Source organism: Amblyomma americanum, chromosome 10 (assembly GCF_052857255.1).
Source record: "Amblyomma americanum isolate KBUSLIRL-KWMA chromosome 10, ASM5285725v1, whole genome shotgun sequence".
Lineage (NCBI taxonomy): Eukaryota > Metazoa > Arthropoda > Arachnida > Ixodida > Ixodidae > Amblyomma > Amblyomma americanum.
Window position 1 is genome coordinate 86,805,942 of NC_135506.1, and position 12,792 is coordinate 86,818,733.

The 12,792-nt window shown below is 47.1% G+C and overlaps 1 protein-coding gene across 2 annotated transcripts in view; it reads right to left on the bottom strand.

The window, feature by feature from the left end:
* Nucleotides 1-7,311: 7,311 nt before the first annotated feature.
* Nucleotides 7,312-12,792, bottom strand: part of pip (heparan sulfate 2-O-sulfotransferase pipe) — a 43,502-nt gene continuing 38,021 nt past the window's right edge. For both annotated transcript variants that reach the window (XM_077642122.1, XM_077642123.1), the window contains exon 8: nt 7,312-9,417. In XM_077642122.1, coding sequence (XP_077498248.1) covers nt 9,242-9,417 — 176 coding nt within the window. In that variant the 3' untranslated portion in view covers nt 7,312-9,241. The remainder of the gene's footprint in view (nt 9,418-12,792) is intronic.

A 12,792-nucleotide genomic window follows, 5' to 3' on the forward strand; every position in this document is an offset into this window, starting at 1 on the left:
TTTAAATACCCTAGCTGCCCACCTGTTATCGTCGAATTTCCTCAAGCGTTCTTCGTATAGTATTTTACTCTGAACTTCCCGCGCTTCGAACGATGTTGCCTGTCTTCGCAGGGCCCCCGAAGTTGAGGTTAGTCGCGAATAATGGTTTCTGTATTCCATTATACACCGCAGTTTAAAAAGTTTTTCAGCTTTGTGAATGACGGAAGCCAACAGTCACCGAAACCAAGCAGCATAAGTGGATGTCTTTTTTTTAATTTTGTAGGCTTTATCAATTTGAGATTATTAAAAGCAGAAGAAAAAACAACCACATTCCTCCGGTGGGATCTGAACACACGAACTCCGTATTGTGCGTCCGGGGCTGTACTGACTGAGCATGCGACGATTACGGTCCAATCTTCTACTTTCGGGGCAATTTATGTGTGGTGTAAGCGAACATTGAGAGTGTCCACCACTGTCACCCTCGTACATAGCGGCGGACGTGATACGTTCGGCATTACCCCGGGTGCCACGTAGGAACAAGGTCTTAGGGTGAGTGCATCTCCCGACAGAGAAAAGAAAAAAAAATGGGGGGGGGAGCTTCTTTTGTTGCGCCTGCGCACCCACGCACCGGCGCATCGCCCCCGCCGAAGCAGTGATGGGGAAGCCGCGATAGTGTTCCTATATATGCTATATATATGATAGTGTTCCTATATATGCAGGGAGCAGAGTTGCGCGACTGTTTTCCCCGCGCCGCTCGTAACACTATTCGCGGAGAGGCGATCACGTGATCATGCTGACGTATTTTGTTCCAAACCGTGTCTGCTCATGCCCAACACATGAGCGGGAGAGGGACAGCCGCTCCCATCTTGAGCAGGGTCTCCTTTGTTATCCGTCTGAGGGTGTATTGTGAAGCCCCCACTGGGGGGAGAATGGGGCCGGAGGTTCCCCTCTTGAGCAGTGTGCTTTGTTATCCGACTGAGGGGGTATTGTGAAGCCCCCGCAGAGATGAGGAGGGGTGCTTCTAAACGGCCGTCTCGTGAGGCTCCTGCCACACGAGAAGCAGCTTTCCCGCAGAGCTTGGAACAAAATGGCGGATCTTCGCGCAACACTGCTCCCTGCGGGAGCATATACAGGAACACTAAGCCGCGACGCTCGCCAGCGCCATCTCTCGCTCGCAGCAAGCAAGCCGTGGGTCACGTGAGGCGAGCTCGCGCTGTGACTGGCACGTTTTTTTTTTTTTTTTTGTGGAGCGGGGCTACGTCGCCGTCCCTCGACGGAAACGTAGAGCAGGGCCCAGCGGCACCGGCCGCCTGATTTGCGGTGGAAGCCGGTCCAAATTCATGCCCCTCCGTCGGCTCCGGCGGCGACGGAGGAAGCGAATAACCGGCTGTTCGCACAGCCGGTCTCCTCTACGGCGCGGCGGCGACGGAGCCGAAAACTGCGGCAGCAAGGGAGCGGCGCGGTGTTCTAATCGAAATAGGCGCCGGAGACCGGCAAACCAGTTGGGGCGGGCGCTCACTCCTCCCGCGTGGAAAAAAAAACGCCGGTGGCGGAGTCCGAAGGAGATGCCGAAGGTCGTCTGCTTGCGCGTTGCTTTGCTTGACTATTATCGCAGAAAAAACAATGCGATCTCGCAAGCGGTTGCAAAAGTTTGAAATCAGTTGAATAACTTCGCGCAATTCCACAGTTTTTACAGCGAAACACCGCGCGCACAGCCCCAAAACATATTTATACCAATATAGCTAGCTACTATGAAAGCGCTGCGCGCACTGCAGTCACATTATTCTGGCCGATGTAAAAGAAATCGAACATATGTTGCGGGTAATGAACTCTGTTATCAATACAGGAATGGTTTGTCAGGGCTTGCTAGATTGTTCTTTATACTAACGTTCGAGAATTAGGCGAGCAAAACTGTTTGGAGAATATTTTACCAGTATCGGCTAATTGAAGCAATGAGGCCCTAATAGCAAGCAACAAGTAAACGGGGTTTCAACGCAGCTTTTATCGCAGGAAGCGGCTAAAAGCCGTCAGCTCGGCGAGTTGGTGGCGGCGTTCGACACAGCGCTCGTGTCGTCGTGTATTTGCGCGCTGTTTTACCATGGATAGTAGTAACTAACTTGCTCAGCTTTCCGTACTTCTTCTTCCAATGTAATTCCTATGTTACGCTTTTTTATTACTCCGTTGTTTTCATCTCGCGTTTCTTGATCCTCTTTAGTGTCCTTGCATTGTTATTATTTGAGTTTGTTTTTCTGCTCTTTATTGTATCTGCCTCGTCACCTCTATCCTCCTTTTTGTCTTCTTCACCTGATTGGTAGTTCTTTTCATCAGCCATCTCCTTCTCTTCGGTTTAAACCTGGTAACAGGCTTTCCATTCCCCACTTCGTTACCGTTCCGAGCTCCCTCTGTTCGGCATAGTCCACGGGCCGTGTTTTTTTTTAGTTTTTGTCTAAGTTAAGGTTCGTTCTTCGGGCTCCACAACAGGTGCCCCATCGTCCGAGGCGGTATAACAGACGAGATCAGGCAACACTTGACTGAAGGAAGGCAAACTGAATCTTTATACAGGAATTCACATATTTACAACAGAATAAACGGCGAGTGATTACTTGGAACTGGCTGAGGGAAAATTTTCCCTCCTTAGTATCGCCGAAGATGCAAGTAATCTAAATCTAGCTCAGAACAATTTTCCAGGCTCCGGAGCCCGGTTCTGAAACCTAGGAGCCTGTCCCACATTTGGCACCGCACAAGCACAACAAACTAGCACATGATTTGTATACAAACTGAATGGCATGTCTTCTAGGTTCCGCAAGGTTCAAACCGCCCTCCCTAAAATACTCAGCTCGATAAGAACATCAAAATTGTTTTTAAAAATAGCATTCCGGGAACGTGCCCTCGAAATGATTGGCCCACTAGGTTTACGTGCCACGACCCATACTTCCACAGGATTACTTACACTCTCTCGCTTACCAAGTAAAAAGAGAAACACACGAAAATACATCTATAAGACACTCTCACGTGTCGCCGGCTTTCTGAGAACCCGTGACCTGGCGGCTCCCAGCATTACGGCAATAATCGATCTCAACCGAGCCGCTACAGCCGCAAGTAACAAACTACTCGTCTTCGTGCCGACTGTTGACAGGCGTCCCCTTAACATCTGGAAAGCGGCGCCAGCCTGTCGTTGCTGCCTCTGAACGTGCGTCAGTATCACCGTCGTACAGCTGCGTTTCGTTAACCTTGCCCACTTCTCGAGAGCCGTTGATATGCCCCGTCCTCGGGCTTCGGCGCCGCCGCGGCTCAGCCCCGGCGTCTGCTCGCCGTGCCCGCACCTGACCGCACGCTACGCTTATTTGTTCTCAGCATCGCGCGAGCGTCCAGACCCGTCTCGCCCGGCGGTGAGGACCCCTCAGACCTAACTGGGGACCTCTGTGGCGTTCCGGGAAAAACGTCCCCCCTCCTTCCCTCCAGCTCTGTCTTGGCCGGTCAACGCGCAGGCGAGCGTTGACCGGTAGCGCGAGAAATCCAAATACACAACAGTGGTGCTACTTGAGCGCAATAGATGCAAATTCGCTTATCGTATATCCCGCGCCCAATGCAAACACTAAACTCATCGGTGACTCGTTTACCTGGAACGCCTCGTATATTGCCAAATGAAATAAAACCGTCATCCGCTCTTTGTTCCTTGGCAGCGGGCGTTTTGGGGGGCAAGACACGTGCATCTAACGACGGAGAAAAGAAAAAAAAGTGGGGCGGGGGGCTCCTCGTGCCCGGTGGTGGTGGTGGAAACTTTATTAGACACAGGGGAGTTTAGGACGCGCAGGTCCTTGGAAACCCGCACGGCCCCACTGCACTCAAACGTTCATGTCCCGCAGGCTCATGACGCTGGCAGCCCGGCCTGTGGCGATGGCTTGCTTGGCCGGGTACTGGGAGCCCGCGCACCCACGCATCACCGCCGCCGAAGCCACGACACTCGCCAGCGCCATCTCTCGCTCGCAGCAAGCAAGCCGTGCGTCACGTGAGGCGAGCTCGCGCAGTGACTGGCACTTGACATGGTTTCCGCAAAAAGCGTACAGGCGCTAAAAGACGAAGACAAGCACACTCAAGACAGGACAGGCGCCAACTTCCAACTAAGTTTATTCATGGAAAAAAAACCCGCTTAATAACCACACCAGCAGGCAAAGATAGAAGCAAAACAAAAAACACGCAGTGACAAAGCATAGGAACACGTGTTCCTATGCTTTGTCACTGCGTGTTTTTTGTTCGTGTTCCTATGCTTTGTCACTGGGTGTTTTTTGTTTTGCTTCTATCTTCGCCTGCTGGTGTGGTTATTAAGCGTTTTTTTTTTCCATGAATAAACTTAGTTGGAAGTTGGCGCCTGCCCTGTCTTGAGTGTGCTTGTCTTCGTCTTTTAGCGCCTGTACGCTTTTTGCGTAAACCATGTCAAGCTACAACCAACTAGCTCAAATGAAAGTCTTGCTGTTAATGGCACGTTTTTTGTGGGGCGGGGCTCCGTCGATTTGGGGAGGGGGGGGGGGGGGGGGGGCGTAGAAACCGGTCCTAAAACATCCCCCTCCGTCGGCTCCGGCGGCGACGGAGGTAGCGAAAAACCGGATGTGAGAATGTGGCCTTAGGCCCATAGGCGCCGATGCCATCGAGTTAGCGAATACGACGGTGCGTTTTACATGCGTTAAGAAAAAAGAAAGAAATTACAGCCTGGTAGCAATCCGTTGATCATTTGCCTTGCCGTCCTTTTTGCTGTTGTCCCGATTGACGTCAAAACAAACTGAAATGAAAAACAAAATGAATGGCTACAATTCTGGCCCCTGCACCAGGCACTGTCGCTCTTTTTCCACACAAAGCTGTTGGCTGCCGGGTAACGCAAGGCCTGAACTCCCATTCTTTTCCACATCTCAAAAGGCGTCGAAGGTATGGAACCGCGTCAACAGTCGAACCAAGAAAGTAACCATTTATAAAAAGAATCATTAAAACAATTCATTCCACGTGAGAAAGAAGTCATCTATTCGGTTCCCTTGAAATGTGAAATGCACAGGCCAAATAGAAAGGCGTCCAAATGACCGTTTCCGTGTACACAAAAATGACGCCAAGCATCGTGTCAAAGGTCATCTTACATCCCACTGCAGAAAATGCCGCACGTGCCATTCAGATTTCCTGCACCGCAACGTTACATGCAGCCACGCAGATCGGCTTGCAAGACAAGTGATTTAGGCTTAGCACAGAATATCACCATAGTTCGCGGTTAGACGGAAGCGCCCTGTCAAGGGAAAATTTGCGTCTGAAGAAACAAGCACTCGCCAAGGTTAATCACGAAGAAAATGGTTTTATGGTTTATGTTTTTGTGTGGTTTTACGTCCAAAAACGGCTATGAGGGACGCCGTATAGTGAAGGGCTCAGGAAATTTCGACCACTTGAGATTCTTTAATGTACACTAATATAGCACAGCGCATGGGCCTCTAAAATTTTGCCCCCATCGACATTCGACAGCCACGGCTGGGATCGAACCCGCGTCTTTCGCATCAGCATAAAGAAATCATAAAACATTGACCATATGTAACGGCCCATCTGTTTCTCATTGTGAACAAGGCACCCGTGGCGGTGCCGAAACGTCAATGTTGCGTTTTCCTTCGTAATTAACCTTCTCGAGTGCTTGTTTCTACAGATGTACGGTCTTTGCCAAAAGAAACGGAGCAGCCGCGCCTGCGGCGCTGCATATCCGGCGCTCCATGGCCGCTGTTCTCCGGTAGCGAGTGTGAACTGGCTGAAGTATGCCTGCGCCCCCTCTCTCTCTCTTTACTTGAATGGATAACAACTAAGCGGGAAGCATCTGAGTCAAGCTATTCCCCTTCCTTCGAAGCGCAGTCATACTGAGTGAGGGCGCAAGCTCAGTTCGGCCAGTCTTCACTCGCAACCGGAGAAGCCGGAGACTCCAGCGCCGCCGCTCGGCTGCGAGTCTGCTCCGGCCATCGACGCAGCTTCTCGGTTACTTTTCAAGCGAGAGCTTTACTGGCCTAATCAAGCCAAGGTCATCGGCGCCGCAATTTGACCTTCGAGTGGAGGTGCGGCGGAGGTGTGGCAGCCACGTGACACACGACGTCACTCCTTGCCCAGACGGGAGCTTTGACTCTGGGCGAACGGCCGTTGCATCAAACGCAACCATCGTTCCGTCGAATGCATCAAAGTGCACCTGCGCTCCTTGCATAATCCACTTTCGTGCACTGCGCATGTGAGGCCGCGTCTGTAAGACTAAACAATCAGGAACAAAAAAAAACGATGCTAAACAATGCAAAACATGTGTTCGTCTTTATGAGCCTAACCTGACTCATAATCAAGCATAAGACATTTCGACTGCTCCATAACCACGCTTAGCTGAGTTAAACTGAAACCATTTTGGCAATGACGGTATACATAGTATCAAGTTAAGACACGTTCGTGAGTGCACTCGGTGCTGGTATCCGACAAAGAAATGATGTTTCTTTTATCTAAGAGGTGGAACTTTCGTGATAAGTTTTTTTGACTACCTCATATCCTTCATCTTATGCTTAATTTTCATATTATTTTCTTTTTTTGCGCCGCTCGCCTATACAGTTATCCGGGCAATAAAATTACAGTTGCAAGTCAGCGCCTGTGTTTACGCCCTTTCTTCCGCCCTTGTCTTGTTCGCGCTGTTTTAAGGCGAAAGTTTTTTTTGGCTGCGAGTGTGTGCAAGACCTGTCCGGTCCGCCTGTCAATCAAACGAAATCAAAAAATAAAAGAAAAATAATAAGTGAAAATAAATAGTGATAAAAATGGAAAAACTAAAAATAAAATAGCAAAATAAAGACAAACAGAAATAAAATGACAATAAAGTTAGAAACATTTAAAATTTTGAAAAAGAAACAAAATAAACATAAAAGATACGATAAACCTGAAAATAAGAGAAACTAAGGAACAAATAAAAACAAGGAAAGCTATAAAAATAAAAGACTTAAAATCGGACAAAATTAAAAACACAGGAAAACTTATAAATAAAAGAATAAAAAACAAAGAACACTATAAAAATAAAGATAACAAAAAACGAAGAATGGAGAACGGAGGGAGAAAAAGAGGACAGGGAAAGGCTTTCGCATTTCCGCTCACAAGCAGACTTAGTGCAAATGAATTTTTTTAAGAATGAAAATTTCAAAATCGTCTTACCCTCGCCACTAAGCAGGTCGTTATGTATTTCAATATCACATTCGTTGTTCAACACGAGTGACGCTGATTATGATTTTTTTCAGTCGGTAAAAATTTACACCGCAGCTATGTATATTTTTCATAACACTGCACAAAGGTGATGTTTCCTGGGATTTTGGCGGTGCTCTCTACAAATATCTCGCAGTTTCAATAAGGTGAAAGAAGAGGACACGCAGTGTGTCCTGAGAATACAGATCCATCCAAATGTTTGGCGTCCCCAGTGAGCGAATAAAGCGTTCTTCTCTTCCTCTGCTTCATTCTTCGACACTTGCTCAGTTAGCAGAGGCCGGCCAGTGGCGCTGAGATCACGCTTCCCGGTGCTGTGTTTGAGACAATGAAGGCCGTATGATTATTCAGTGTACACTTGGGGGGCCCACGATGAGCGCACGTTTCTTCAGCAGCGTCACTTGTGAGGCATTAACAGTGCGGGTGGGGCCGCGGGGAACGAAGAGCCTTCAACTCTACGAGGGGCATCCTGACAAGTGGGAGTCGAGTACTGTCTCTGACGAAGCAGAGATATGAGCCTCTGAGTTCATTCCCGCGCACGCAACGATGTCCATCAGGCCGAGATTCTCGATAGTTGCGGTCAAGGCATACTCGAGGTGACGCCCGCATTCAACATCTTCCCAGCATCCCGCTCAGCTCGGCGACCATAAAAAATGGCAGTGGCTTAGCTCGGCTATGCCAGGATATACGTAGCGAGAGGTACGTTTCCCTGGCTAAGCTTGTTGCGGTCACTGTATGTTTACCAATGAGAGACATTGGGTATGCACATTTTTTATTCATTTTGCAAGACAGAGACGAAGACTGCCCCGATGATCTGTGAAGTAGCATGCAGCGGTCTCAATTTTGGAAGAGTTAATCTTCTCTTGTCTATACCGCCGTTTGGCAGCGGCTGGACTCTCCTTCTCTGCATCCATGTCAAGCGTTATACAGCCGCCCACTGCATCTCAGCCATTTATTTATTTATTTATTTATTTATTTATTTATTTATTTATTTATTTATTTACTTATTTATTTATTTATTTATTTATTTAATGATTATTCCTCAAATGCCCCTTGGTAGGGCAATGCTGCGCATGCGACGCGCGGTTCGGCTAATAGTGCGGCTTGCAGCGACGAAGCGCGCGGCGCACCTGTGGGTGTCTCTCTGGTTACCATGCTATTGGCGCATGCGCACAACTGCTCATCCAAACGACGTAACGCGCTGCTCCGACGATGGAGCGGGCGCGCGGCCGCGGCGACGGCGAAGCGCACGCCGCACTGCTGCTCTTCTCTGGTTGGCATGGTAGCAGCGCATGCGCACAACTGGCATCTTCCGGCCACCCCGAAATGCTGGACGGGTATAGGCCAGTGTAGCTGTCCTACAAAACTGGCTAACCCGGACTCCAAGCATCAACGAGCCAAGTTCTGTAAACTTCACGACTCCGGAAAAATTGGTTTTTGGGGAAAGGAAAAGGCGCAGTACCTGTCTCACATCTCGGCGGAAACCTGAACCACGCCGTAATGGAAGGGACCAAGGAGGGACTAAGAGAATAAAGGAATAAAGAGGTGCCGTAGTGGAGGGCTCCGGAATAATTTCGACCACCTGGGGATCTTTAACGTGCACTGACATCGCACAGCACATGGGCGCCTTTGCGTTTCTCCTCCATCGAACCCGGGCACTCCGGCTCAGTAGACAACTGCCCTGACCAGTGAGCCACCGCGGCGGGCCGAACCTTCTTTCAATGAAGTCACTCAGCGAACTGAGACGGATGAGGCAGCCGCCACATTCCTCCCACTGGCGACAGCAAAACGCTGCCATTGTGACCTCACTCGCACAGTTGCATGTCAGGGCTTCTGTCCTAGACGCAGAGAGATGGCCGCTGCACGAGTTTTTGACTCCTCTAGCGTCATCTCAAATGCAGCTTGATGAGAAAGCGCAGTGCTAGTTCTTCACGTCTAAAAACACGATTATTTCCGTGTCTGCACCACCTGCGATTACTGGCCCGTCATTCACAACAGGCCCGGACGTCCATACGATACAGACACTGAGCCGTCAACCTCCGGGACCGACTAACTGCCCCTCATGGCCGAGAAGGCTCCGCTGGGCGTGCAGACGCTGGCGGACGATGTCGTACAGCTCGAACTCGAGGCTCAGGTTGCGATGAAGAAGATCGCGCACCCACTGGGCCACCCGGCTGGGTCCACTACGGTTGCGGTTCTTGTGTAGCCCTGCGAATAGGAAAGACTCAGTGACAGTGGAAAACAGGCTGTTCTCGCCAATAATATATAAAATCATTTTGCGCGGCTGCGAACCTTATCCATTTAAATGACTCTGCGCGAAAGTAAAAGTACCCCTACATGCCCCTTCTCTGGCCTCAGTGGTTCGGCATTTGTCCCTAAGCGGTGACCGTTCATGAAAATATATATATATATATATATATATATATATATATATATATACATATATATATATATATATATATATATATATATATATATATATATGTATATATATATATATATATATATATATATATATATATATATATATATATATATATATATATATATATATATATATATATATATATATATATATATATATATATATGGTTAATGTGGAAAAGTTTATCGCGTCCTACGGGTTGCTAAAAAAACTACCCAGTGGCACTGCGTTCACGTGTGAGAACGATTTTTTTAACAATATTCTGGAAGCATGTTGCATCGTTTTCAGGAAGTCATTTATGCCGGCTACATTTGAAATCCCAGCTTGACAGAATGGCAGAACGACTGTGCGTCTAGGAATAATAATCGCTTTTTCAGACCAATAAGAGATTGGAGTCGCCAAGTTGCACGGCCCGCATAGGAACTGTTGTGTAGTGCTGTCACTTCTTTTTTTTCCCACGAGGTCTAACATTTTATTCAAGGACGCTGCAGCAGAATGTTCGCTGTGGAAACAGGTTTGAATTTTAAAGAAATAATTATTTGGGCACAAATGCGCGTTTCCTTCTTTAAAAAAAAAAGGCTCCAATTCTGTAAGCGTTAAAGTGTGCGTCTTGCATGAAATTCTATAGGTTTCGAGCTATAATACGCGGTTCTTAGTTGCATGTACAAATGTTCTACTTTTTCTCGATAGTTGAACATAATCCGTTTCGGAAGAGGTTGAACCATACTATTAGAAATTATATATATATATATATATATATATATATATATATATATATATATATATATATATATATATATATATATATATATATATATATATATATATATATATATATATAAGAGAAGTGGGCACTTCTACAGAGACACTTTTATTTATCAACGTTTCGACCGCGGTGCGGTCTTCTTATATATATATATATATATATATATATATATATATATATATATATATATATATATATATATATATATATATTAGCAGATAAGGGAAATGAAATGAGGGGCTCGTTTAACAAACATATTAAGGAAGCTAACAGTCACCGAAACCAAGGTGCATAGGGGAATGTTTTCTATTTTTTTTTTGAATTTCTAATGCCAATCAATTGGTTTTAAAGAAAATTACTTATAAACCAGCAGAAAAAACAACCATGCCGCCGGTGGGATCCGAACCCACGACCTCCGAATATCGCGTCCGGTGCTCTTACCAACTGAGCTACGGCGAGGGCTGTCCAATCTGCTGCTTTCGTGGGTATTTATGTTTTGCGTGTAAGCGAACCTTGAGAGTGTTCACCAGCGCCACCCTCGTCCAAAGCGGTGGACGTAGCACGTCCTGTAATACCGCAAGTGTAACGTAGAACGTCATCTAACGGCGAGGGCGGAAACTGTGCGAGTGCCCTCTTATACTACCTATGGCATCAAGACTGCCAGAACCGAGACCCCCGTTAAGCTATTAGCAGATAAGGGAAATGAAATGAGGGGCTCGTTTAACAAACATATCAAGGAAGCTAACAGTTACCGAAACCAAGGTGCATAGGGGAATGTTTTCTATTTTTTTTTTAATTTCTAATGCCAATCAGTTGGTTTTAAAGAAAATTACTTATAAACCAGCAGAAAAAACAACCATGCCGCCGGTGGGATCCGAACCCACGACCTCCGAATATCGCGTCCGGTGCTCTTACCAACTGAGCTACGGCGAGGGCTGTCCAATCTGCTGCTTTCGTGGGTATTTATGTTTTGCGTGTAAGCGAACCTTGAGAGTGTTCACCAGCGCCACCCTCGTCCAAAGCGGGGGACTTAGCACGTCCTGTAATACCGCAAGTGTAACGTAGAACGTCATCTAACGGCGAGGGCGGAAACTGTGCGAGTGATATATCAGCTCGTATATATATATATACGAGCTGATATATTACAGATTCTAATCAACGTACATTTAAGAACGTGTATCGTTAAACTGATCTTATTTCCGCATATCAGGCCGCCGCGGTGGCTGAGTGGTTATGGCTCTCGGCTGCTGGCCCGAAAGACGCGGGTTCGATCCCGGCCGCGGCGGTCGAATTTCGATGGAGGTGAAATTCTAGAGCCCCGTGTACTGTGCGATGTCAGTGCACGTTAAAGAACCCCAGGTGGTCGAAATTTTCGGAGCCCTTCACTACGGCGTCTCTCATAGCCTGAGTCGCTTCGGGACGTTAAACCCCCATAAACTAAACTAAACGATTTCTGCATATCAGGTAGAACCATCTATTTTTACTTGCTTTACTGTAACTTCGAAAATTTTCAGGATATATGCAGAGGCAATTGCTGATGCTTAGGCTGGGCACTAGTGAATTTAAAACCTCCTCCAGCGGGCATAAAATTGTGCGTTTTGTACACAAGTGCGTTTTGCCCCATTCATCTTATGATTTCCTCCAGAAAATATGCGACAGGAGTAAGTCTCTGTGCGAAAGCAGAATACTTCATTGGTATACCTAAGTTTTTGAGCATCAGTGCTGTCTGTTTCATAGTGCGGTTGGTGCACAATCCATACAGCCTGCCACGAAAATTTCCTTTTTTGCTCTGCATACAGGAAAACAAAACTGCGCAAGTCCCTGGTGCGAACGAGAGGCTGTGGTAGAGTTTTGGGCCCTGCTACGCTCCAGGAAGGGTTTTCTTTCTCGATAATAAAAGTGCTACATATGAACGCGAACGCAATCAGTAGAATCGCAAAATATTCTTTGTGAGGATTGCGAATACCACATCAAGGCGCTATGTGTGACCCAAGCTTTGTGTGCAAAAACTGCAAAACTAAAGGAAGAAATACCGAACAATGACGGGCACACAGTCAGTATAAATATCACCGTCACATATCGTATATCAATCTCTTAAAAATACATTGAAGAAGCTGGTCTGCACAGGCCGCCACATTATATTTGCCTACTTTCAAATCAATCATTTCTATTTTATTTCTCCTCTGCGGTTGTTTCGGTTTTCGCTCCAACAGTAAGCGTTGGCTGTGAAATCAAAGTTCAGTATTGGTCAAGTGAAGCACGGAAAAACTGCGATAGTACCGCTGCTTCTACATTTATTGTAATTCAGGCGCTCCAGGCAGGCTGGCCTTTGCCTTGTAGCGAACAAACCAAATGAGCAGCAAGTATATTGACGATCTCTGAGCTTCACGTG